Below are 24,858 nucleotides of genomic sequence, written 5' to 3'. Positions count from 1 at the left end.
AACCCGAGGTAGCACTGTATTGCATTTGCAAATGGCATCCATTCATTGTTCCTAAGAAGAGGAGTTTGGATTTGATATCACGCTTTATCACTATCCGAAGGAGTCTCAAAGCGGCTAACATTCTCCTTTCCCTTCCTCCCCCACAACAATAAAATTGTTAATAAAATTATGAAACACAAACTTTATAGAATCATATTGGCAGAAAAAATGGTAGATTCCATTTGGGGAAAATGTCTGTGGAAAATGTTCTACCCCCAAATCCCTGAGCCTCCCTGTAAGTCAGCTAAAGTGCCCCAACATTTTAGCTTTTCATCATACGGAAAGTGCTCCCACCTCTTGTTGTTGTTTGTCTTTTTCAATTCTACAGCCAAATGCAGCCACGCCATATATTTTTCTGCAGACATTACAATACTGGCTGTTTAATTTTCATTCCCCTCCTTACTCATCCCTAGCATGGAATGCATCTTTCCTTTGCTGCCAAACACCTTCTTGACATTTCCTTACTAACCATCGTGATGACCCCAACAGCAATTTCCCAAGCAGTTACAGTTCAGATCCAATCAGTGTATACCTAAAGTTGGAAACATTGGTCCCAATAAGCATCACTTTGCAGTTGAAACGCCCATGCCATTGTGTTGCCCTTTTCATTGACTGAAAAAAAGGGAAGAAATCCCTCCAAGGATCAAGATACAGCTTAATTTTGGTATATCAACATACACAGATCCCATTTTAACAGCTAGTGTTTTCTCAAACCACACTTAAAAGCAGCCCATTGATTCCCAGCTTATAATAAATCAATTGAAAATAGAATCAGTTTGCAATACAATTCCTACCTTACAAGAAAAAGGCAGCCTCAAAGTCTCATTCTGCAAGCTTCCCTGAACACCCACCCCTCTCTTGCCCGATTATCATCCGCCTTACTGCATCATCTAACCTAGATTGTAAACTTCAAACACAGATCTCATCTGCAGCTTACCCAAGAAGCACTAACTTTCACTTCAAGATGACAAGCACTGAGCTATTTTCTACTGCTACTCCAGAGGGAGAGCCGTGCCTAGTCTGTTACAGCACATGCAAAAGGGTCTCGCAAGTGTGGGCATTAATATATTTAAAAGTCAGAGTTAAATATTATGTCCAAAGCTCATGTTCTTGGAAAGGCATTTTTAAATATTAAGGGGTTGCCCACTGGCACCTAGACACACACAACCAATGATATTGCTAGTGCTGTTGCCCAGTTTTCAGTAAGAGGATTCACAGCAGATTTTCTTTTCTTTTCTTTTCTTTTTTTACACCAAGGTCACCTTCATAACTTCTAGGCACATATGTAGCCCAGTTTCACCCTGGACTTTGTGTCAAGTGGCATCCTAGACTTGTGAAAGCCTATTCACATAGACTCACAAGCTTCACATAAACTAATGCTGTACAGGCCTGCAGCTTAAGTGAGTCAGAACTGTCTGGTCCCTAATTAATAATAATAATAATAATAATAATAATAATAATAATAATAATAATAATAATAAATTTCTTTATACCCTACCCATCTGGCTGGGTTTCCGCAGCCACTATGGGCGACTCCCAACAGAATATTAAAAACACGATAAAACATTAAACATTAAAAACTTCCCTAAACAGGGCTGCCTTCAGATGTCTTCTAAAAGTCAGATAGTTGTTTATTTCCTTGACATCTGATGGGAGGGCATTCCACAGGGTGGGCGCCACTACTGAGAAGGCCCTCTGCCTGCTTCCTTACTACTTACCTTTGCATTAGTCAGGAGGAGGAGGAGGAAGCGGCAGGTGTTGGAAAGAATTATTATTAAATTTGTATATCACCCTTCATCCAAAGATGAGTGGTTCACAACAGAAAAATACAAAACGAGAAGACAAACAGACCAAGGCAAGCCAGTACTAGAATTATCACACTTTTTTTTCAGCCATGGGCTCCCAAAACACAATGTAATGTGTTTGTGGGTGCCAGACACCCTAAATTCCTGGGTCTAGTAGTTGGTTAGAATTTAATCAAGCCAAAATTTAAAATAGAAAGCAAGACAGTTGGTGATGGGACATTAGGAAGATAAAGGTAATGAGCCGTTAGGAGAGCCAGATGGCAAGCAGGTGAGACCTTGGCTCAGATGTAGTGTTGAAGACAGAGCAGAGTTGGAAAGAGAGTTTTAGAGTTCGCTGTGATATGACCTGGATGGCAAAGGTTACACTCTGGTAAAGGCAGCAAGCTGAAAAGAGGGTCAGAGCACAATGGCTGATGTCTTGTTTTGAATCCATGGCTGCAGCTATGGGAAAAGAAAGACCTTCTTGGATTGTTGTTGCTGTGAACACCTCCTTCGTAGGCTCAGGTTGTATATAGGTGTAAATAAACTATATATCATATATCACTGTGCCTCATTTCCAAAAGAAAACACAGACCCTAGGTAAGAAGAAGAGTTTGGATTTGATATCCTGCTTTATCACTACCCGAAGGAGTCTCAAAGTGGCTAACATTCTGCTTTCCCTTCCTCCCCCACAACAAACACTCTGTGAGGTGAGTGAGGCTGAGAGACTTCAGAGAAGTGTGGCTAGCCCAAGGTCACCCAGCAGCTGCATGTGGAGGAGCGGAGACGCGAACCCGGTTCACCAGATTACAAGTCCACCATGCTTAACCACTACACCACGTTGGTAAGCGCCTGAAACCCCAGGGTCTTGTTTCTCCTATAGCCACAGCCCTAGATTCAACAGAAGTTAACCATTGTGCTTTGACCCTCTCTGCAGCTTGCTATCGTTACCAGCCTGCAACGTCTTCTACCTCTAGGCCACATCACGGCCAGCTCTTAACTCTGCAACCACACCAACCTGCTCAACACCTGATGTCATATAGAATATGAGATCTGGGGCAGGTACAGTCAGCAGTGAAGAAACAATTGGAAGCTTAACATATGCCCTAGATTGGTTTTTGAGGAGCAGGGTTTGCTGACAGAGCTGACAGTGAACACCTTTGAAGTTGTCCCTTTGCAGATATGGTTCAAATTTAAACCACACCTGCAAATGCACAAAGTGGGGCTAAAGACAGTTCTACACCCCTGCAGAAAATCATGAACCATCTGTTTCTACACTCCAACATTTGACTCACTATTCGCCTTATCTTGAACAAACTGGGATACAGTTAGAAATCAAGCAGTGACATATTTCCTATCACAGTTTCAGTGCCATGCCTTGTTCCACTTGTCGGTGTTCCTTTGCCACTTGAAGTATTTCACAAGCACTCCCAGAAAGGTAGCAGCCTACTTATCCTCACCACAGAATTAAGCCAGTAGTGTGATCAGTAATATCTCCCACATCTCAATGCTTTCCTACATCACAGTCCTGTGGACCCTCCTGTCTGAATTATGGAAATAAATGGAATTAAATCTGTGCAGATGGCAACATTGCCAAATTGTAAATTAAATCTAAGAGTAAGGAAGAGAGAAATAAGCACACACCTGTCAACCCGTCACAGCTTCTGTCAGGTGAGTGAACATCCTGGTTGAGTAAAGAAAACAAGCAAGTTGCTAGCTGCTTTTGAGTAACCTACAAGCCATTCTCTGTCATGCTACCCAAAGCAGCTTTTCTAAAGCCAACAGTTGAGATTCCTGCATTGCAAGGGACTGGACTTGATGACCCTCAGGTGCTTTCCCAACACTACAATTCTATGAAATAATAAACAAGGGGATTATTTCACTTCACTTTGATGTGTTTTATCCTCTGGAAGTTTTTCTTTCAAGCTTTTCTCATTAGCCACAAGGATGTGAGATATGTTGAATATTCGCTTTGATGAAGTAAAATCAATGCAAATATTAATTTCCATTTTGCCTCACTGGAATTCTGCCTGGGCCTCAGCATGCTCAGGGAAACTTACAGCCTGTGTTGTTCAGCACAGCTCAAGGTCATGGCCTGGGGTGGGGTGAGTGGCAGAACCTGATTAACAACTGCTTCCTGTAGCCCCAGGTGTAGAACTCGGCACTCACATCCTCTCTACTCCCACCACACTGTTCAGCACAGTTGTGTCCATGTTCTGCACAGCATGGGATATAAATCCAATACATGCTCCTTGAAACTACTGGGAGAGGGCAGAAAAGGATTTTCTCATTGCCAGATTTGCATGCAAGCTAAGTAAGCTACGGCTTATTCAGATTATGAAGGGCCTCTAAATAATAATGGAAGGCGGCTAAATTTCAAGATTTCCACAAAAGAAAGTTTTCTGTTATGCACAAAATACACACAGTGCTTGTTGCATTTCCTCTTCCATTTAGTAAGCGCTAAACTGGGTGGACGCGGGTGGCGCTGTGGGTAAAACCTCAGCGCCTAGGACTTGCCGATTGCATGGTCGGCGGTTCGAATCCCCGCGGCGGGGTGCGCTCCCGCCGTTCGGTCCCAGTGCCTGCCAACCTAGCAGTTCGAAAGCACCCCTGGGTGCAAGTAGATAAATAGGAACCGCTTACCAGCGGGAAGGTAAACGGCGTTCCGTGTGCTGCGCTGGCTCGCCAGAGCAGCTTCGTCACGCTGGCCACGTGACCCGGAAGTGTCTGCGGACAGCGCTGGCTCCCGGCCTATAGAGTGAGATGAGCGCACAATCCTAGAGTCTGTCAAGACTGGCCCGTACGGGCAGGGGTACCTTTACCTTTAAACTGGGTATGTGTAACTGTTACGGCATGGTTGCACATTAAAATTTTAATATATACAGGGTAAAATAAATAAATCACAGTGTCTTTTCTTTTAAAGGGGATTTGTATGCAAATAGGTAATTGAGAGAGGAGGGAGGTGATGCTGCTGTGTTGAGGCAGAGGTGTATGCCAAACCATCTAACATGACAATGCCCAAACCCAGGACACCATCTCCCAGGTTTGAAATTCTGCACAAGTCATGTGATCTGCATGAGATTGTGACCTGGAAAAATCGCTTTTCCAAAATGGTCGCTGTGCCAATGGGATGTCCCAATTTTTCTGGGGCAGTTGATGGGTGTGGTGTGCTAGAGGAAGGGATGGGTTTTAAAAATTTGTTTCTGTTCTTGTTTTTATTACATATTTTGTCTTCTCATTTTGTATTTTTATGTTATGAACCACCCTGTGATCTTCAGATGAAGGGCAGTATACAAATTTAATTAAAAAATTAGTAATAAAAAATAAGTATTCCCATCATTGTGAAATCATCGGCTCCCTCCATGTGTGAGTGGTACATAAAATCAGTTAAAAAGCAACTGCACTGCTTGCCAGCTTGCTTCTGGGCCCAATTCAAGGTACTCACATTAGGAGTTGAAGCCCTAAACAACTTAGGTCCCAAATATCTGAAAGGCTGCCTATGAACTCACACACATTACAATAATGACAAAGCTCAGCTGTGTCAGAAGTGGCTGAGTAGGAACTGATTTGTGGCTTCTTCTGATAATAGACAAAATTAGTAAGGTATTTGGGGAAATGGGCACTCCTGTACAATGCAAGAAATTCATTGCGGGGGGGGAAACAAGGCTCCACCACTAAGTAGCAGGAAGATGGGACACCTCAAACTAGGTCAATTATACAATATTTTTGTGTAACAAACTGAGAAAGTTACAGAGTGAGGGACGCTGTGAAAATTGCTCCCTCTCTTTGCATGAATATGAAGAAAATTGCTTGCCTAGACCAACCTTATGTGCCTCCTTTCATATATTTTAAGAGCTGCTTGCTCCTTAAAGAGGTATTGCACATTCTAGCACCAGTCAAGTCAAGAGTAGACACTGAGGTCCAGCCCCAAGGGCCTTCTGGTGGTTCCCTTCCTGCGAGATGTGAGGTAAGGGAACCAGGCAGAGGGCCTTCTTGGTAGTGGCACCCGCTCTGTGGAACACCCTCTCATCATATGTCAAGGAAATAAACAACTAGCTGACTTTTAGAAGACATCTGAAGGCAGCCCTGTTTAGGGAAGTTTTTAATTTCTGATGTTTTATTCTGTTCTTAATCTGTTGGGAACCACCCAGAGTGGTTGGGGAAACCCAGCTGGATGGGCGGGGTACAAATAAATTATTATTATTATTAACCTGTTATCTGAAATTATTGCACTCAAAGTGGCCTTGCATCAGACACAATAAAACAATTAAATTTGTTACATGAATCATCAAAGCCAATAACCACAGATGAATACAATACTCAGTTCCTAACTATTATACCAGAACAACTAACACTACTATGAGGACAGCATTCACTAGAGAGTTCCAGATAGTTACCCAAGCAATTAAAAAAAAAAACCCTTCAAGAGAATCCAGCAATAAAAATACAATTAAGCTGAGATAAAAACGTAACAGGTGCAATGAGGGTATTAAAGTAGACTGCAAAAAAACCAAACAAGCCCTAAAAACGCACAGAGTAGACAGATATTTTTCAAATGAAAAAGGGGTGTGGCAGAGAGGCTGGTTTAGGGCTGCTAACATTTTTAACAGCAGCACGATCTGAAAACATCAGCAGGTGATAATGCCCATCATCATGCCATAAAAACCTTCTCCTACTGATTTCTTTAATGCTGTTAAAGGCAAAAGAGCTGGCCAGACTGGATTCCTTTTAGTCAGTTGGCAACCTCGCAGATGCCACACACAAACAACACGATTTGCATGCAATGATAATTACCACTCGAACCCCTAAATGTTTATTGCTGCTCCAATTCACCCATACAAATGAGCTGGAATTGGTGGGAAGAAATCTATATATTTTTTTTACCACTTTGAAACCGTACTGGGCCAGTGCAATATTATTTAAAGGATGTTAAAAGGCAAGCAATCCATGTTAGTTCTATTAAGAGTACATGCTGTAAGTCATAGAGTCCAAGAGTTTACCTGACATTAGAGATCAGCTCCGTCGTCTTTTCTGACAGGTGTGGAATAAGCTGGACTTTACCTTTTGCCTTTCCCAGTGTTTCAAAGACGGTCTCTATCCCAGTTGGGTGCATCAAGTCAGCCTGGAAATGTATATGCTGGTGTGTTTTTTGGGAGAAATTCTGGGTCAGCTTTCTTGTCCAATTGACCTTATCCAAGCAGTCTAGGCAGCAAGGAATACAGAGAGGTAATTTGAAGGTCTCTGATCTTATGTCCTTCTCCTGCAAATGTTAAGGTCAGCTCTCCTACAGGTAGGAAGTAAAAAGCAAGACGTGATTATGCATTGGCTGGAAGCCAGCAATTGAGCCTGAACACAGGTGGAAACTCATTATCATGCTAAGGCCACATTCACACCATATATTTAAAGCGGTATGATACCATTTTAAATAGTCATAGCTTTCCCACAGAGAATTATGGGTGCCGTAGTTTGTTAAGGGTGCTAAGAGTTGTTAGGAAACTCCTATTCCCCTTGCATAGCTACAGTTTCCAGAGTCACTAAAGAATCCATTCCTCTTCACAGGAAACTCTAGGCATTCGTGATTATTCCCATTTCACCTTCGGCAGCAGAACAGGATTCACTGCCCCTGTGGCAGAGGGACACCACCGAATCCAGCCCCTTCCCAGCCAATAAGAAGGGGGAAGAGGTTGGACTGCTCAGTTCTTCTCTTAATTTTTTCCCTGGAAGAGATCTCAAAGTCTCAGAACACAGCACCATTATGACCTCAACAGGTGCCTCTCGCCCTTTGGCAGGGCAGCAGTGGTAATGGACCCATACTTTTGGGCACTCCACCCATCTAACTCACCGGAGTGTGTATAGGCACTACCATACAAATTCAGCAGTATTTTAAATGCTGAAAGATCAGAACCAGGGCAGCAAGGAACACAAAGTAAAATGAAATCAAATGAAATGTGACAAGAGTGCTGGTCTGGATGCACCATGGCTTGGAATAATTCCCAAGATGCTGTTGACCCTTAGGCTAGTTCCCTGTTGGTCTCTCAAGCTTTCGGGAACAGCTGTTCCAAGAAGACGGCTGAAAATGACTTTGACAGCTCATTGGGGAATCTATAAAGCATCCTTTGAGACAACTAATTTTTTTTATATAAAAACAGAAAAATGGTACAGTTCAATATAATACACAGGAAATGCAACCCAATTGGAGCATGAGCTATTCAGCATTTCTCTTGACCCACAATGCCTCTCTGCTAGTCCTGCCTGGGATGGTGAAGTCGTTTGCAATCCAAAGAGAGATGTGAGAGACAAATGCATTTCACATAAGCCAAAGTCCTAGAGAGGTGCCTAGTGATACTCGGTTGTGTCCAACACTACTGTTCTTCTTGTGCAGTGGATGTCTGCTTGCTCTCTTCTCCCCAGCAACCTCTCTGTGCACCCTCAAAATCTGTTCCAGAAGATTGGGGGACTTTGCTTGCACAGCATTAGACCCAACCCATTAATCCTCCCCCCCCCCCACCAACCACCAATGCTTGAACGTAAGTTTTGGTGAAGGGTCCTGAACCCTGAGTGTATGTAGTCCAAAAAAGAAGCTTTTAAAGGATACAAACTTAACCAAAACATTACATGGAATCTGCCCCATCTTCTGCCAGCATAGGTCTCAAGAGGCTATGATATTATATACCAAAACCATTTTATTTATTTTTTTGCAATAGTTTAAGAACTGCAGCCATATGGTGCACTGTGGAAAGTTTTCCACGCTTGGAGGTGCTCACATGTCGGGAGCAAAGTCCTGTACTCAAGTAAAGTGTTACTGTATTATCGTGCTGTGTTATTAACTCTGACTAAGCAAAGGAGCATATCCAGTAGCAGAGCGTCTGCTTATCACATGTGGTTGCTGTTGTGCGTCACATGAAGTCACCATTCCCTGGATTTATTCCAGAAGGATACATACAAGCGGCTAAGTATAAACAGAACTGGTGCTGCTGTTCTTTGCCACCGATAGCATTTGGCCTTGAAATAATGAATGAATTGATTAACAGAGAATGGGAAACCTGTGGCCCTCCAGGTCTGCCTGGACTCCAATTCCCATCAGTCTCAGCCAGCAGGACCAATGATCAAGAATGATGGTCGCTGTGGTGCAGCAACATCTGTTCTCTATTCCTGCTTTAAAAGGAATGGTTGGCAAGCGTAGCAAGAGCAGTATTTATGCACGCCTTGGATGTTCAACCTTGAAATCTTGTTGTGGTCTCGTTTTGTCCGAGTCTACAGTACTGTGAGCAATTCATAGCTAAGAGCTGCTGCTGCTGTGGGAACCGAAGCATCAGAAATCTTCAGCTAATTGCCGTCTTATGCTTGGACAAATGTCAGCCTTGTATGCACTGTTTTCCTCTTCTCCCTTTACTAAGAATCCCTGTGGTCCACTGATATGTCTTAAATGTGCAAAGTAAGGGTGCGCCTTCAGGATCCCTTAGCAGCTGAGGCGTAACTAAATGTGTTAAGTGACCTTGAGCATTCGCTCTTGTGTAAGAACACAAGATGTGTCTTGCTGAATTAGACTATGGTTGGTCCTTCTAGTCCAACATTGTTTCCAGGAATCCTAGCAACTAGGAGGCTGTAGGAAGCCCAACTGTTTCACCAGCCTACCTTTTGCACACCACCACCCCGAAATGGCAGAATGGAGGAGGAAAGAGAGGCAGGAGGGAACATGTGTCAACCAAAGGGTGTAGCGCGGTGATTTCTTCTTCTTCTTTCTTTCCCTTCCTTTGGCAGAGGGACACCAAAGCCATGGCTCTTGTTAGCGCAATAAAAGTTTACGAATGGTGAGTAACAACAGGCTTGAGGCAGTGGTGGTGGGACAAAGAGCTGTGTTCAAATCCTAACTCAGCCATGAATCTGAAAGGTGACTTGGGTCAGTTTTTGTTTCTCTATTTAGCATGCTGTTTGGCAGTGGAATGGACTGCCTTAGAAGGTGGTGGACTCTCTTTCATTGGAGATTTTCAAATAGAGGTTGGGTGGCCATATGTCAGGGATTCTTTAGCTATGATCCCTGCATTGCTGGGGGTTAGACTAGATGACCCTTAGGGTACTTTACAACTCTACAATCCTATGATTTTATGCCACAGGCATAGGGACCCAGCGTGGCTATTGAGGTGCTCAACAAGTGTACAACCCACATACACAATAGCTGAGCTGTGCAAATCAGCAAATGCACATTATTTCATAAACACTTGGACACGTGCAGAGACAGCTTGTACCTGCATTCAGTGGAACTTGTGAACAAGCCTATTAAGCCCTGCTTTACCAAGGACAGCCATCTATTTGTAGCACCATCTGTTCCCAGTTCAGTTCAGAGGTAAAGAACCATAAGTAGAGCACACACACTACATTATATTTCTAAAATAATTACAAGGATGGAGTCGGGGCAGTTGATGAAGAGAGACTAGGTTTGGCACACTCTCTGCCCAGACAGCTCCCATTTGTTATTCTAGTATCAAGACAGTTCTCAGGGTAGTAAAAGGCTTAATCAACAGGCGCGAGCTGTAAATTATCCTACCTGCACATTTTGTCCTCTGCGCTGATAAACCACCACGCATGAGATGTGGCAGCAACTGTGCAAGTCCCCACTTGCCATGCCTTCTTCCCTCTTGAGACCAACTTCAAGTCAAAAGAAGAACTAGGCTGCTTAATAATTAAACACATAAATTAAATATTAAGCAGCCAAGATCGTTTCAATGCTGACGGAACTCCAGAGACAAAAGGCCAAAATTACAGCTTTGTATGCCTAATATAATTTGGCCCACCCTCACAACTCGTCTAAGGCCTGCTCGCACATTTTTATTTTATTGTTTTTAGATCCCACCTTTTCCTTCGAGGAGCTCAAGGTTCCTCATTTCATCCCCACAACAAATCTGTGAGGTAGGCTAGGTTGAGAGGCGGTGACTGGCTCAAGGTCACCCTTCATGTCTAAGTAAGGATTTGAACCCTGGTCTCCCAGGCCCTAGTCCAATGCTCTAGCCATTGTACCACATTAGCATTAGGGGTGAGAACCCTGTGGGCGCCATGCTCTATCTATGTATCACTTACCAGCATTGAATATATTTGACTGGACAACACCCCTAGATGTGTGTTGCTGAGAAGGGATGAATAAATTTGGGCTGGGTCCAGTGGTTTGGAGAATGCCTCCTTTCAGTGCCCTTGGCTGCTGCCAGCACTGTTATCTACTGTCATCATGTTTACTCTCTCTTTTTGTACATGAAAGGCGGGGAGATCAAATGGTGGCATGCAATAAGCAACACAGGTCAGCAGCAGGGTAGGGGAAACTCATGCATCATCTGCACCATCAACTTACTTTGTAATCAGGGTCAGATGCTTAGCCTGGAGGTCCAAATCAGCCACATCCAAACAAGGCCCACAGCTTAAACCATGCACATAGGCCACTGGTGCATACTTCTACACAAAGGGTAACACATGGACTCTCATGTGCCCCTGAATAGAAATGCACAAGCTGTTAGCACTAAAAATGAATTGCCGTGCATGGATTAATATATTTGGGTTCCTTGCAGTTTGGAGATACTGGAGGCTGCCTCCTGTGCCCGCCTCTGTTAAGGATGGGTAGATGTGTCAATGTCACTTTCTCTCAAGTTTCTTATTTGTCTGCTCTTAAAGTTCCATTCTCCTCACTTCCACCTCAGTTTGCAATTTAAAAACAAAACAAGTCATCCTGAAAATTCAACAGCATTTTAGAGCGCATTTCTCTAAAAAAAACACATCTCTGAAAGAAATTTTGCCTAGAATATGCATTTTTGCAATGCAATTTCCCCTTATATAATGGATTTCTGCATGCTATTTCGACTAATATATGCATTTTCATACAAATGACTTGGCTGGAGAACTGCATTGCAAAATTCAGAGAATTTCAATGGACGGCTGTGTTTAAGTTGGTGTATTGTTTCAGAAAGTATGGATTAGGTAGGTTCCCCTTTAAATGCAAGCTAAATTGAATTTCATCTTCATCCCTAACCTCAATGCAACGATCTTCCTTGCAGTCGTCATGATTATCTATTGCCCTCATGTTTGCTTTTTTTGAACATGCAATGAGCAATAGGGGTCAGCATCAGGGAAGGATGTACAGAACACCATGCAGTTCTCCACCATCAGCTTACTTTGTTATCAGGTGTTGCTTCCAGGCTGTCACTAATTTCAGGTAGGATTCAGTCGCAAAGCAGAAAATTCAAGTTTGTGCAGTTAAAGCTGATTTGGAACTCTTGTGCAACAAACCTGCTTCCTGCCCCAAACTGGACTTATGCAATAGGAAAGGGGGAGGGGAAATGCACTGAAAAGTGTGGGATAGCATTTGCTTGACCCAACATCATCAAAACTTCCCACAAACAATTCAGAATGAATGTTCATTGAACAGCTGACATCATCTAACCTAATGTTTGGGCAACAGAATGTACCTCAAATTAATGGAAGAATAACTGAAGGAGATTCTGCAGAGGCTAAACATTTTTCGTTTTCATTTTCTGAGTAATTTTAAAAATTATTATGAAATGAACAGTTTCCTCCTTTTTCTTATTGATAGTTTTACTAGGTGGCCCACTCCAGAGAAGCAGTCTCTTCCTTTCCACAGTCTAGTTCCTAGAGAAATAACAATAAGTGAAGAGAGATTTCCTCAGTTCTCATGGCCCAGATGTTCTCAAACATGCTACTAAGGAAGCCTTTGCCCACCTAGTGATGTTCAGGTGGACTACATCAGCCCCAGTCTGCACAGCGATCATTGGTCTAAATTACAGTATGATCTGGAAGCCCTGCTTTGCTCTTACATGGTCTGCCTATATCACTGCCTACCTAAAACCATGGGGTCTGTTCTTCCTAATGATCCTGCAACTCCTCCTTCACACAAACACACAAACACAAACACACACAGAGAGAAGTTGCACCCTTCATCTGTAATACCCAAGCAAGAGCTTTCAGGAGCATAGAACGAAGAAGCCTGTTGCCCACAAAACTTCAAACCCAGTGTGGAAGGATGCAATTGTCCTACTTCAACTGCCTATAGCACTCTTTTTGAGCCAGGATTTATGCTTGCACGATGGATCCTGTCTCCCCTCCCCTCCCCTCACTCCTCCTAAATCTGTTATGGGTCCCCCTCCCCCAGCAATCCCCCAGAGCAGATCTGGGGAGGACACAGGACACGTACAAGCAAGGAGAAGGGGGGTGAGGCCTGTTCCAGAATTGTAAATCCTTGCAGTGATGGGACGGTTACTTAACACTATGTTGGATACAAGCCCAGGTCTTTGGGGCAGAAGTTCAGGGCTTCAGCTCAACAGACTGAGCAGCAGTGCCCCAAACACAGCAGAGCTGTCTTACCATTGCAAATGAAATCATATACAGGTTAGCATCTAAAGACAAGTGCCCCAGAAGACCATGACAGCTGGAGTTTAAAATTACCTAACTGTCCCACTGCCCGAACAGATCTATCCACCTATATTCTGCATGGTTTTAGGATCAGTTTATTCCCGAAGCACTTCCTTGGTGAGTCTTCAGAAATACCTGAGTAAGTGTGCAGATCCAAAGTTTGCTTATTCGGGGATGGAATTCGAGAAGACAGGGGTCTCAAGGGCTCTCAGGAAGCTGAAGAACGCCAACCTGTAACTACAGTAGTCCTGCTTGCAAGACTCCCTCTCCCCGGCTCTGACTGTTGTTTTCGTTTTTATGAATTAGCATGAAGGTCACAAGTATATTTTCAAGGAGTGGCTTATGCCGGGAAGTAAATTATTACCCTGCTATTGGCTTGGAGGGGTGGAAATGCTGCTGGTAGTGTTGGTGGAGGAGAGCAGCTTTCCTCACCGGAAGATTAGAGGCCAGCTCAGCCCCTCAGATGAAAATGAAAACTGCTTAAACAAAGTGCACCGTTGTCTGGAAGCGAGTCACATGCTGGGGCCAAACGGAGGTAATTAAAGCTTGCAGTTGCTTTTTAAATGCCGGCAGCAGTGACAGTTTGGGAACTGTGAGTGCTACTTCACCCTGAATACCTTTGACTGTGCCAGCCATGTCTATGATCTCAGGAGTTCCACCATCAGCCACGCACCATAACCCGACCAGATTTTTATGTAGTGTGGCTCCTCTTTGTTTTCCATGCACCGTACAGCTCTCTTTTTGGTCACCTCCTGATGCTTCCATTTCCTCAGGCTTGTTTTTCACATTATACTGAACACGGGGACAAGCCGTTACTGCGCCATGTACAAGCTTTTGGGTGAAGGAATGAGCACTTGTTGCAGCTCAGCTATTGTATATACCGACTGGGCACTTGTTGAACGACGAGCACGAATAACTGTATGAGTGTGCAGCTGAACTATTGTGTGCACAAGTACACAGACTGTGCATTTGTTGAATGTAATGTGTGAGCACCACTCTTGCTAAACGTGCATCCTCTGTGAGCACCATGTAACTGGGGTATTCTGTAGAAACTGGGCTACTGCAATTCTCACGGTTTAGCTGCTATTAATGCTCTTTGACTTCAACCTTCCCATATGTGTGTTTATATATCTGGCCTCCTCCAGACAGCCTCCTCATTGAGCATTCATCCTGATCTGCTTACACAAAGCTGACCCAGAGGTTATGATATTTCTGAACTTTATTTGAGCATTCATTTTAATGTGTTTGCAGAGAGGTTATACAACAATGAACATTCCTCCTGATACGCCACGCTTTTTTCAGAGCACTTCCTTGTAACTTTCCTAACAACAAGAAGTTAATTTCTTTTTTAAAACTGCCATAGAGCACTTCCATCCACTGGTATATGCTTGAATCTTTCCTGCAAAATACTGACAGTCATAGATCAGATAAATCAACAAGCAGTTTGATCAAACCGCTTGTTGATTTATCTGATCTATGACATCATGTGGATTTAGCAAAAAATAATTATCCCACAATGAACACCCCCCAGAAATATTCTCAGAGGCTTGTTCAGTGTCTCATTCATCCCATTTAGCCAGTCTTGCCTTTCCAATGCCATTAAACTGTGCCTATTTACTTGGAAGTAAGCCCCACTGTCTTCGCGTAAATCCCTTTGTAGCAAGGGTATTTAGAATTGCAGCCTAAACCTCTTGGAATCTCAATCCTCCATTGCCTAATTTCCTTGATGCTTAAAAGAAGGAAGGATTGGTCTACCAAAAAAAATATTATAAGCCTGTCACACAAACCCAGTCCCAGTATCATTTGGGAGCCTGAGCTGTGGATTATGGCAAGCCTCTTGTCCAGAAGGAATTGCCATTGTTTTTGTTTTCTGTAAGTGGCTAACTGTAAGCCTGCCTGTCTTACCAGACAAGTCTGAGTATGTTGACTCAGAAGAAAGGCTGCAATCCTCACCACACTTTCCTGGGAAAGTCCTAAAGTTGTGTTTTAATTTATAACTTTACAGTGGTACGTCAGGTTACATATGCTTCAGGTTACATACGCTTCAGGTTACAGACTCCGCTAACCCAGAAATATTACCTCGGGTTAAGAACTTTGCTTCAGGATAAGAACAGAAATTTTGCTCCAGCGGCGCAGCAGCAGCAGGAGGCCCCATTAGCTAAAGTGGTGCTTCAAGTTAAGAACAGTTTCAGGTTAAGAATGGACCTCCGGAACGAATTAAGTACTTAACCTGAGGTACCACTGTACTTCTTTAAAATCTGGTGTTTAAAAAAACGGCCAACATCAGCACAATTTACTTCCTCCTCCCCAGCATTGTCCTCTAAACCGACCTTTCTTCAATTTCATTGGACACTATGCATTTCCTATTTCAGGATGTAAAGAGTTCATATCTCCTGTTCTTTAAAAAAATATTTTTCATAGGTACATCTGTCCCCTTCTGACACCAGATTGCCATCAATGCAATAATTGGACTAATTAAAATAATAAAAGCAGGGTTTTTTTCAAAAAAAAAATGTCTGGAAAGGCCAGTTAAAGAATAGCAGAGAACATTCACCACAAGAACACACATCTAGCCATCAAATCCAGCTCACTTTTCTCAATAAAAAAACAGCATACCTGGCCATTGCTTGTAGCCATGGGCACAAGCACTTCCAAAATGGCGGCTTGTGTCCTTGCATATATTGTTAAACAACCCAGATCAGTCACTAGCCACAGATGCAAGCAAGGGTTAACAAGTGGAATCTTTTATTATCTTGCTCTGTTGTCTTGCCTTAGTGAAAACAGAGACTGCCCTTTTTCTCATAGCTGCTACAAGTTCACATAAACAGTTCTTAATATCAGAAACAAAGAGAAGGGAGGTTTTCTCAAGACTAGCCAGAGCAGGCTATGTCTCATACAACTAGCATGTGAAAACATGGTTTTGTGTTTAGGACAACAGCAGGGGTATCAGCTCTTATGAGCAGAACCATCATCGCTGCTTAATTACTATAATTACATCGGTATACCGACTTCCTTCCAAGAAGCCCGTGGTGGTGTCCATTTATCCCTCGGCACCTCCATTATCCTTGCAACCCCCCTGTGAGGTAGATTTGGCAGAGAGATGGTGGGGGACCCAAGAGAAGTTCATGTTTGAGCAAAGCTCTGAATCTGGTTGAAGTCTAAGGTGCCATACTACATTGGCTCTAGAACATTAGTGACTAGAATTCTGGGTCAGTAAACTGAGTTCAGCATACTGATGCAGGCATTTCATGCTCTCTTTTTAACAGCTAGCTACAGATGGCTGGAGGGATGCGGGTGGCACTGTGGGTTAAACCACAGAGCCTAGGAATTGCCGATCAGTAGGTCGGTGGTTCGAATCCCCGTGACGGCGTGAGCTCCCATTGCTCGGTCCCTGCTCCTGCCAATCTAGCAGTTCCAAAGCACGTCAAAGTGCAAGTAGATAAATAGGTACCGCTCCGGCGGGAAGGTAAACAGCATTTCCGTGTGCTGCTCTGGTGCTTAGTCATGCTGGCTACATGACCCAGAAGCTGTACACCGGCTCCCTCGGCCAGTAAAGCGAGATGAGCACCGCAACCCCAGAGACTGTCGCGTATTCCACGCGGCGTTTTCAGCAAAGCACTAAGAGTTCCAGGTTTTCAGTGCAGTCCTTTTTAATGTGAGTTATATACAGGCATTTACAAAAGAAACAGTCCATACAGAGTACTTACAAACGAATACTCTCCACCACAGCACCACCACACTACAGCACAACCACCACACCCACTGTTAAACAGGCTTTCCTTTTAAAACAGGTGATAGCCAATCACACTAATCACACTCCTGCTGAGTCACTCTGACCCAGCAGAGTATTGCATCATCCTGTTGAAGCCTGCAGACTTATCCAGTATCCTGCGAATCCCAACACTCCTCCTTAAGTCAAAGGCTTGAGACCCAATAATTCTCTTAAGTCTCGAAATTTAGGAGCATCCAAACATTTTGTATACAAATCTGCCACATTACATTTTGTGTTACAGTGCTGTACCTTTAACACATTTCTTTCCAAAGCATTTTTCACATTTCCGTATCTTATAGCAATATGTTTACTCTTGCTTTTAAAGTTCTGTTGGTTGGCAAGCTGTTGTGCAGCCATGTTGTCACTTAGCACAGTGATTGGCATTTCAGAAGGTATTCCAAGCTCTTTTGTTAGGCAAGCAAACCATTCTATTTGTGATACACATTCGCTTATGGCTGAGTACTCTGCTTCACAAGTACTTGTGGCAACAAATGTTTGTTTCTGGGATTTCCACTGAACCAGGGCATTTCCAATATATATGGCATAGCCAGTGGTAGACTTTCCATTTTCTCTGTCCCCCCAGCTGGCATCAGCGTATGCATACACTTGCTGATCATATCCTGTATCCAGCACCAGTTTGTAATCTTTTGTGCCTTTCAGATACCTTAGGATTCTTTTAAGTGCTACCCAATCTCTCTGAGCCGGGTCTGCACTTCTTTGGCTTAACATGTGCACTGCCAATGTTATGTCGGGTCTTGTCCAACAACTTAAATATAACAGAGAACCCAACAGAGAATGAAACGCTGTTGCATTCTCACATTTTTGCCCTTCTGGTTCATTTTTGTACTGGGTAGTTATGGGAGTGTCAACCTCATTTGCCCTCTCCATTCCATATGTCTTCAGCAACTTTTCGATTTTTTCCTTCTGACTCAGAGAGTAGACACCCTCTTCATTTCTCTGAACCTCTACTCCTAAGTAATTCTGAATCTCTCCCAAATACTTCAGTTTGTATTTGTTACCTAGGCTGTTTATAAACCAAGACACTTGCTTTTGTGCAGTTGTTATTAGACAGATATCATCAACGTACAAAAGTAAATAACAAACACTTCCTTGCACCATTGCTGAATATAAACAGGAATCAGCCAGGCTTTGTTTGAATCCCATCTTTTTCAAAGTTGTGTCTATGCATTCATGCCATAGACGTGCACTTTGGTGTAAACCGTATAGTGCCCTTTGCAGTTTTAACACCATGCTGTCTTTTTCCAGCTCATAACCTGGTATTTGCTGTAAATACACCTCGGCGTCAATAGGAGCATTTAAATATGCTGAGGCAACATCAAAATGATTAACTTTTAACCCTCTCAGACTTGCCATTGCTAAAACTGATTTTACTGTTTCAGCCTTTGCTGTTGGGGCAAACACTTCATCATAATGTATCATTTTCCTTTGTGTAAAGCCCCTTGCAACCAACCTGGCTTTCCTCTGATAACTACCATCAGCCAGTTTTTTCACTTTAAAAACCCACTTACAGCTTATGGGCTTTTTACCTTTAGGCAATTCTGTAGGTACAAACACATTGTTGTTTAGCAGAGAGTTATACTCTGCCTGCATTGCCTTTAACCACGCCTCTTTCTCTAGAGTAGGTAACTCTTGCACTTCTTCAAAGTTTTCTGGCTCAGTTACACAAACCTGGTTTATGGTGGCTGGGAACCCATAACGGTCTGGAGGTTGACCTTTATTACTTCTTGCAGACCTCCTTGGTTCATTAATCTCACCCCCTGGGCTACCTTCAGGACTGCTTTTGGGGTGGATTGATTCTGGAGATTTACCTCCTCCTGTCCCTGTTGCACTTTCTTCTCTCCCCTGCTCCATGCTAGCAGCTGGAGAAAAATGCTCAGTCTTTACCTCCTCCCTTTCAGTTTCTCTGGGAGAGCTGCCAATTCTTAGCTTTTTTTCAGCTGCCTTATCAGGTACGCTCGGCAGTAAAACTTTTTCTGGCAGCAGGTTTGCATGTATCTTGGGCCAATTTCTTTGCTCATTAAAGCTGGCTGATCGACTATAACTCAAAAGATTTTTATCATCTTCAAACCTATAGGCTTTTGTACCACTTTCATACCCAAGAAATAGCAACTGATGTGCCCTTTTCCCACCTTTTCTTCGGTTCTTTACAGGTATGTCAACCCACGCCTTTGTCCCAAAGATTCTCAAATGTTGCAAACTGGGACTTTTGTTATAGAGAATTTTATAGGGTATGTCATCTAGTACCCTTGACCACAAGCGATTCCCAATATAATTTGCGGTCTTAATACTCTCAGCCCAGTACTTAATTGGAAGATTTGCATCTGCTAACAATGCTTTCATTTGTGTCTGCAAGACACCTCCCCTACGCTCTGCTACTCCGTTCTCCTGAGGCGTTGCCACATTGGTAAGCCTATGTTTAATCCCTCGGGAACGCAACCAGTTTCTTAGGGAGCTTGCCATAAACTCTCCTCCCCTGTCTGTCTGAATAGAGCACACCTTTTCGCCAAGTTGCCTTTCTACCCTTCTTACCCAGAACTTCAAAGTTTGGGCAACGTCAGACTTTTGCTTTAATGGATAGACCCAGCCAAATCTAGAATAGTCATCCACTAGGATCAAACAGTACTTGTTGTGGGAGACACTTGGTGGAAAAGGACCAGTTACATCAGCATGAATCAACTCCAGTGGTTTTTTGGTTTCTCTCTGGCTTGCTCTTGCTACTGGGCAAGCCCTGCTTTTAACCTCCTTGCAGATATTGCAGTCTAAGTAATTATCACAACTTTTTATGTTTTTCATCCCCCCACACAACTCCAATGTTTTGTTTAGCACCTTATAGCTAGCATGAGCCAGACGCCTGTGCAGGAGATGAATACACATATCATGGGTTGGGACATTTTGCACATTTGCAACCTTAGACTCACACTGCAGTACATACATATTAGCTCTAAGGTTAGCATTTGCCAACACTGCCCCATTTTGCTTTATCTGGCACTGATCTCCCACAAAATTTACTTCAAAGCCTGCTTTTGCCAAGTCAGGAATGCTCAGGAGATTGTTTTGCAAACTAGGCACACACAACACATTCCTGAATGTGTGTCCCAGCTGTGGGAACACAACCTCCCCCTCACAAACCACATTAGCTTTCTGGCCCGTAGCAAGACTTACATGTTTTTTGTTTGAAGCCCTAGCATCAGTTAGCAGTCCTTTTCTTTTACAAAAGGTTTGAGAAGCTCCACTGTCCAGAACCCACAGTTCTTCATTTTCTTGGCCATCTGCAGACACCCAAGCGGTAGACTCTCTCTGCTGCCTCCTGTGCTTCTGCTGTTTTTGTTGTTTCCTCGGGCAGTCCCGAAGCAGATGTCCACTGGACTTGCAGCAAAAACACCTTTTTACTTTGTTGACCACCGGCTGGTCCGCAGCAGCTCCTCCTGGCTGTTTCTCTGGCTCCTGACACCTCTGCTCTTGCCGGCTGTTGTTCCCTCTGGGATGCTCCAACAGCTGGGCTGAGGTCATCTTTCGCTCTGCACGCCTGTCCTCCTCTGCATACAACCGTCCGGTAACGTATTCCAGAGTCAGCTTATCAGTCTCTACCGACTCGAGGGAGTTGACCAGCATATCATAGCTGTCATCAAGGGAACTCAGGACTATAAAGACTTTGTCCTCTTCCCCCACAGGCCTCCCTCTTAAGGCTAGCTCCTGGAAACAGCCTGTTAGGAATTTTAGGTGGTTTACCAGGGAGTCCCCCGGTTTCTTCCGACACCGGTACAGTCTCCTGGTCAGTGTTATCAGTGAGCCAGCTGTCTCTCGCACATGGACAGCCTTGAGCGCATTCCACGCCTCACTTGCCGTCACCTTATCAGCTACGTAGACTAGCTGGCTGTCGTCCACTCCAAGGATGATCGTAGCCAAAGCTTTCTCATCCCTTTCATCCTCCTCAGGGGGCTGCGGTGGATCTTCCACCACTTTCCACAGGCCCTCACGCTTGAGGAAGTGTTGCATGCGGACCGACCAGATGCTGTAGTTCGTGGCCGTCAGCTTCTCCAGCAACACGCCAGTTCTGGACTGCTCCATCCCTGCAGCTCACCTCCAGCACCCACGGCTAGATAACTGCCACCTGTACTCTTGCGCAGCGGAAGCGTGCTGGGCCCACAACCCTGTCGCGTATTCCACGCGGCGTTTTCAGCAAAGCACTAAGAGTTCCAGGTTTTCAGTGCAGTCCTTTTTAATGTGAGTTATATACAGGCATTTACAAAAGAAACAGTCCATACAGAGTACTTACAAACGAATACTCTCCACCACAGCACCACCACACTACAGCACAACCACCACACCCACTGTTAAACAGGCTTTCCTTTTAAAACAGGTGATAGCCAATCACACTAATCACACTCCTGCTGAGTCACTCTGACCCAGCAGAGTATTGCATCATCCTGTTGAAGCCTGCAGACTTATCCAGTATCCTGCGAATCCCAACAGAGACAGCCATGACTGGACCTAATGGTCAGGGGTACCTTTACCTTTACCGATGACTGGGGAGGACGTGCAAGGAACTGGAAAGAGGGACAAAGGAGTCATGTGAACTTGGTGGAGATCAGAAGAAGTTAGGTACTTTTACAGAAGAAAATGATGAGCGCAAGATGTGCACAGAGAAAATATCCAGGTTGTGTGCATCCACTATCTATTTCAGAGGGTATTTCTGCTTGTAAAAAGATTACACCAGACATAGGCAAACTTGGCCCTCCAGATGTTTTGGGACTACAACTCCCATCATCCATAGCTAACAGGACCAGTGGTCAGGGATGGTGGGAATTGTAGTCCCAAAACATCTGGAGGGCCAAGTTTGCCTATGCCTGGATTACCTTTACCTTTAGGCAGCAATTGCCTCCTGGTTCTTGCCTACGTCTATTTATACTTAAAGGAAAACATAGTAGTCACACTCTATAGCATAGAAATGAGTGGTCAAGTGTAGTGCAATCATAAGCTGACAGAATATATTAACACTTTGGGATTTCCATAGGCCTCCAAATGTTTCTAAGAGCAGGCGCAGAAGCATTTTCAAAGATTTCATGTGTGTATGTTTGGGGATCCATTACAAAAGGAAACACAGAGATTACCACAGCTGCTTTGGCAGTTAAAGTTCATCTCACAATATTTCCATCCCTAGGTGTAACCCATGCAATCTTCCAAGTGCCTCCATTGCAGATGTTACATTGCTCACACAAGGCCACTTGTGTGAATTATGGTGATTCAATGGTGTTTATGTTTGTAGCTGTATGTTTAAAACATTCCCACCAACCAAACAGTGCAAAGAATAATAAAGGATAAAAAAAACACAAGGGACAAATATCAGACTGGGATGCCTCCCACTTGCATTAATTTTACTCATGGGAAAGTGCTCCAACTTGCAGTTAGCTAAAAAGAATGTTTATTGAGATGCCTCCTGTGACTCAGTGGGGAAACTGAGGGACTGCCAACTTATGACTGTTACCACTTCTTTCCCTGCCAGCTGGAAGGTAGAGGGGCCCCCGAGGCTTCTCTTACCACCTCAACATTCAAGGGATTGGCCCACTGGTTATGACCCTAGAGTGTCCTAAGGAGGAAGAAGTAGCAGAACCACTGGACATGTTACTTTCCTAGCCCCATAGCCTTGAGAAAGGGGTTACTGGGTGCCTTAGAAGCTGGGGAGACCCTGTTATCAACCAGCCCAGCACACTGGGATGAGACTGAATTGTAAGGCTTATGGCCAATGTAGCAGCAAGTACCTGTCCCACCAGTGCAGGGATTTACACTTGTGCAACAGGAATTCCCCCCTTCTCCCTCTCCACATGTGTGCCTGACACCCTCCCCCAAATCTTCTCTGGAGAGGTAAATCCCCAGAACAGATTTAGGGTTAAGAAAGGGGGGAAAGTTTTGTTGCATGAGAGTAAATCCTTGCACTGATGGGAGGGTTACTTAGCGCTAAATTGGAAATATGCCTCTGGTGAAGACCCCAACATGGAGAAAGGCATGGTGGACATCATTAAGGACAGGCTATTACTCTTGTATTTTGTTGAGGTTCTGGCCTGTATTACTTGAAGGAAGTGAGTGTACAATGTGACAAAGTTTCAATAGAGTTACTACACTCAGGTGTATGTTGTCAGCAGTTTGGGCTCATGGTGGGCATATTCCCCCATTCAATGTGCCATTCCCCCATGATAAGCACTCTCACACACGCCTTTAAAAACGCAATGAATTCCAGGTTTTGTTTACTTTGAATATTCATTTCAACTTTATTTTACATACATCATCATAACCATTATTAAATGATTCATAATAAAATCCCTGAAAACAACAAAAACATCAACTCTATATCATTTGTATAATTCCATAATTCACATTTATTGTTATTGTAAAACACTGACGAAACATATCACATCTTGCTTTTTTTTTTAATATTAACCTTCTGTATACTCAGGACACAAAGTTCCAGAATAGCTGCACTGGATACAATTATAGTATTTCCATCATGAAAACACAAAGGTGCAAATATCAAAAGACAAATTAAACAAGTGCAAATGAATGAAAGTGCAAAAAAGCTTCGGTTCCATGAAAATGCTTCTTCTGAAAACCGCCTCTGCCCTCTGTGAAAGCTGGTCCCTAAAACAAAGGGCATTTGGGCAGAATTTGTCACACCTACCTGACTTTTCCCTCCCTTCCCATTTAGGGTGAACCCAGCAGTCCCAGGGACCATGGGGAAAGGAAGAAGAAAAGATGGAGATTGATCAAGGGTTTTTGAAGACTTCCTGTCTTCCATTGCACTCAAGCCCCAAATAAGCCCTAAACAGTAAACCTGCCTTATCATTTTGATTTGGACTTTTGCATTTCAAAAGTGCTTGAAGTTGATGTCGAAACTGGATTTCTAGGGAGGGAGTAATCAAGGGTAATCAAGGGTGCAGAAGAAGGAATGCACATTCCTGTTCTGGCTGAGACTCAGCAACAGGAACATCAATCTTTGAGCAACATTATGTCATTTCTGCAGCGCGAAAGGGATCCTTAGCTGGCCCACACATCTGCAATGAGTACCAGATCTCCTGATAAAGAGTTCCTAAAGGAGTATGAGTCTTGGGCTAGCAGTTAAGAAGGCCTTTTAAAGTGAAGAGTTTTCTAGGCAGTAAATTCACATTTGTTCCACACAGCCTACCCAGATTTCAAGCTAACACAATGACATTTTCTGAGCAATCAAACCGAACTATTTTGTAGCCGAGAAGAAAATGCACCCCCCCCCCCCGAATAATACACTCACTTCTAGAGGTCCTGATCCACTTAGGGAGAAATTCATGAGCAGGTGCACAAGGAACTGTGCAAGCAAAAGTTCTCTTGCTTTTGTTTGCTTGCTAGCCTGATACTGGAGTGAGGGCTACTCATGAATAAACCCAATCAGTAACTGAACTATAGCACCAACCAGCTCGGGGCAGTAAACATGGCACCTTTCAAATCCTGCACTACAATTCACATCACCCCTTATCATTGGGCAATGCTGTCTGGGGTGATGGGAGTTGTAGTCCAACAATAGGTAACTGTTTGCTGCATATATACATGACTGGATTGTGGCAATTGTGAGCAATGATACTGCTTGCGACTGGGGATAGCTTGCATCTTAATTACAGATGAGTAACAACTCTCACACACCCCTCCTACCATACACACTAGCCTTCACCATATTGTGAACTGATTCTTTATAATGTAATGTGTTTTTAACAAAAATAAAAATAAAAAACCTTTAGAGGTTATGCGGTCCCTGCTCTGTACCCCTCTACGGTACAACTCAGCCATGATTCAGTGTAAGTTTAGGTGCGC

General features: G+C 43.7%; 1 protein-coding gene and 1 long non-coding RNA gene across 12 annotated transcripts in view; one reads left to right on the top strand and one right to left on the bottom strand.

The window, feature by feature from the left end:
- SGK2 (serum/glucocorticoid regulated kinase 2) overlaps positions 1-13,507 on the bottom strand; it is a 33,975-nt gene extending 20,468 nt beyond the window's left edge. Inside the window, exons 1-3 of one of the 11 annotated variants that reach the window (XM_077929237.1) lie at positions 13,368-13,505; positions 6,824-7,107; positions 3,468-3,507 (exon numbers count right to left, since the gene is read on the bottom strand). Coding sequence is in view for 9 of the 11 variants with exons in the window: in XM_077929232.1 (XP_077785358.1) it covers positions 6,885-7,025; positions 10,369-10,408 (181 nt within the window). In the remaining 2 variants the exon portion in view is untranslated. Of the gene's footprint in view, positions 1-571; positions 1,445-3,467; positions 3,508-6,823; positions 7,108-10,368; positions 11,382-13,367 lie in introns of those variants that run through there. The other 10 variants (XM_077929238.1, XM_028734948.2, XM_028734950.2 and 7 more) reach the window with 10 other exon arrangements.
- Positions 13,508-13,624: 117 nt separating this feature from the next.
- On the top strand, positions 13,625-24,791 carry LOC144327837 (uncharacterized). Its single transcript, XR_013392999.1, has 2 exons — positions 13,625-13,767; positions 23,726-24,791. It is a non-coding gene; the product is annotated as an uncharacterized LOC144327837 (long non-coding RNA).
- The last annotated feature ends 67 nt before the right edge of the window (positions 24,792-24,858 follow it).

This window comes from Podarcis muralis, chromosome 5, assembly GCF_964188315.1.
Source record: "Podarcis muralis chromosome 5, rPodMur119.hap1.1, whole genome shotgun sequence".
Lineage (NCBI taxonomy): Eukaryota > Metazoa > Chordata > Lepidosauria > Squamata > Lacertidae > Podarcis > Podarcis muralis.
Note: the sequence above shows the minus strand (reverse complement) of the source record. Positions and strands in the feature narration are given on the sequence as shown.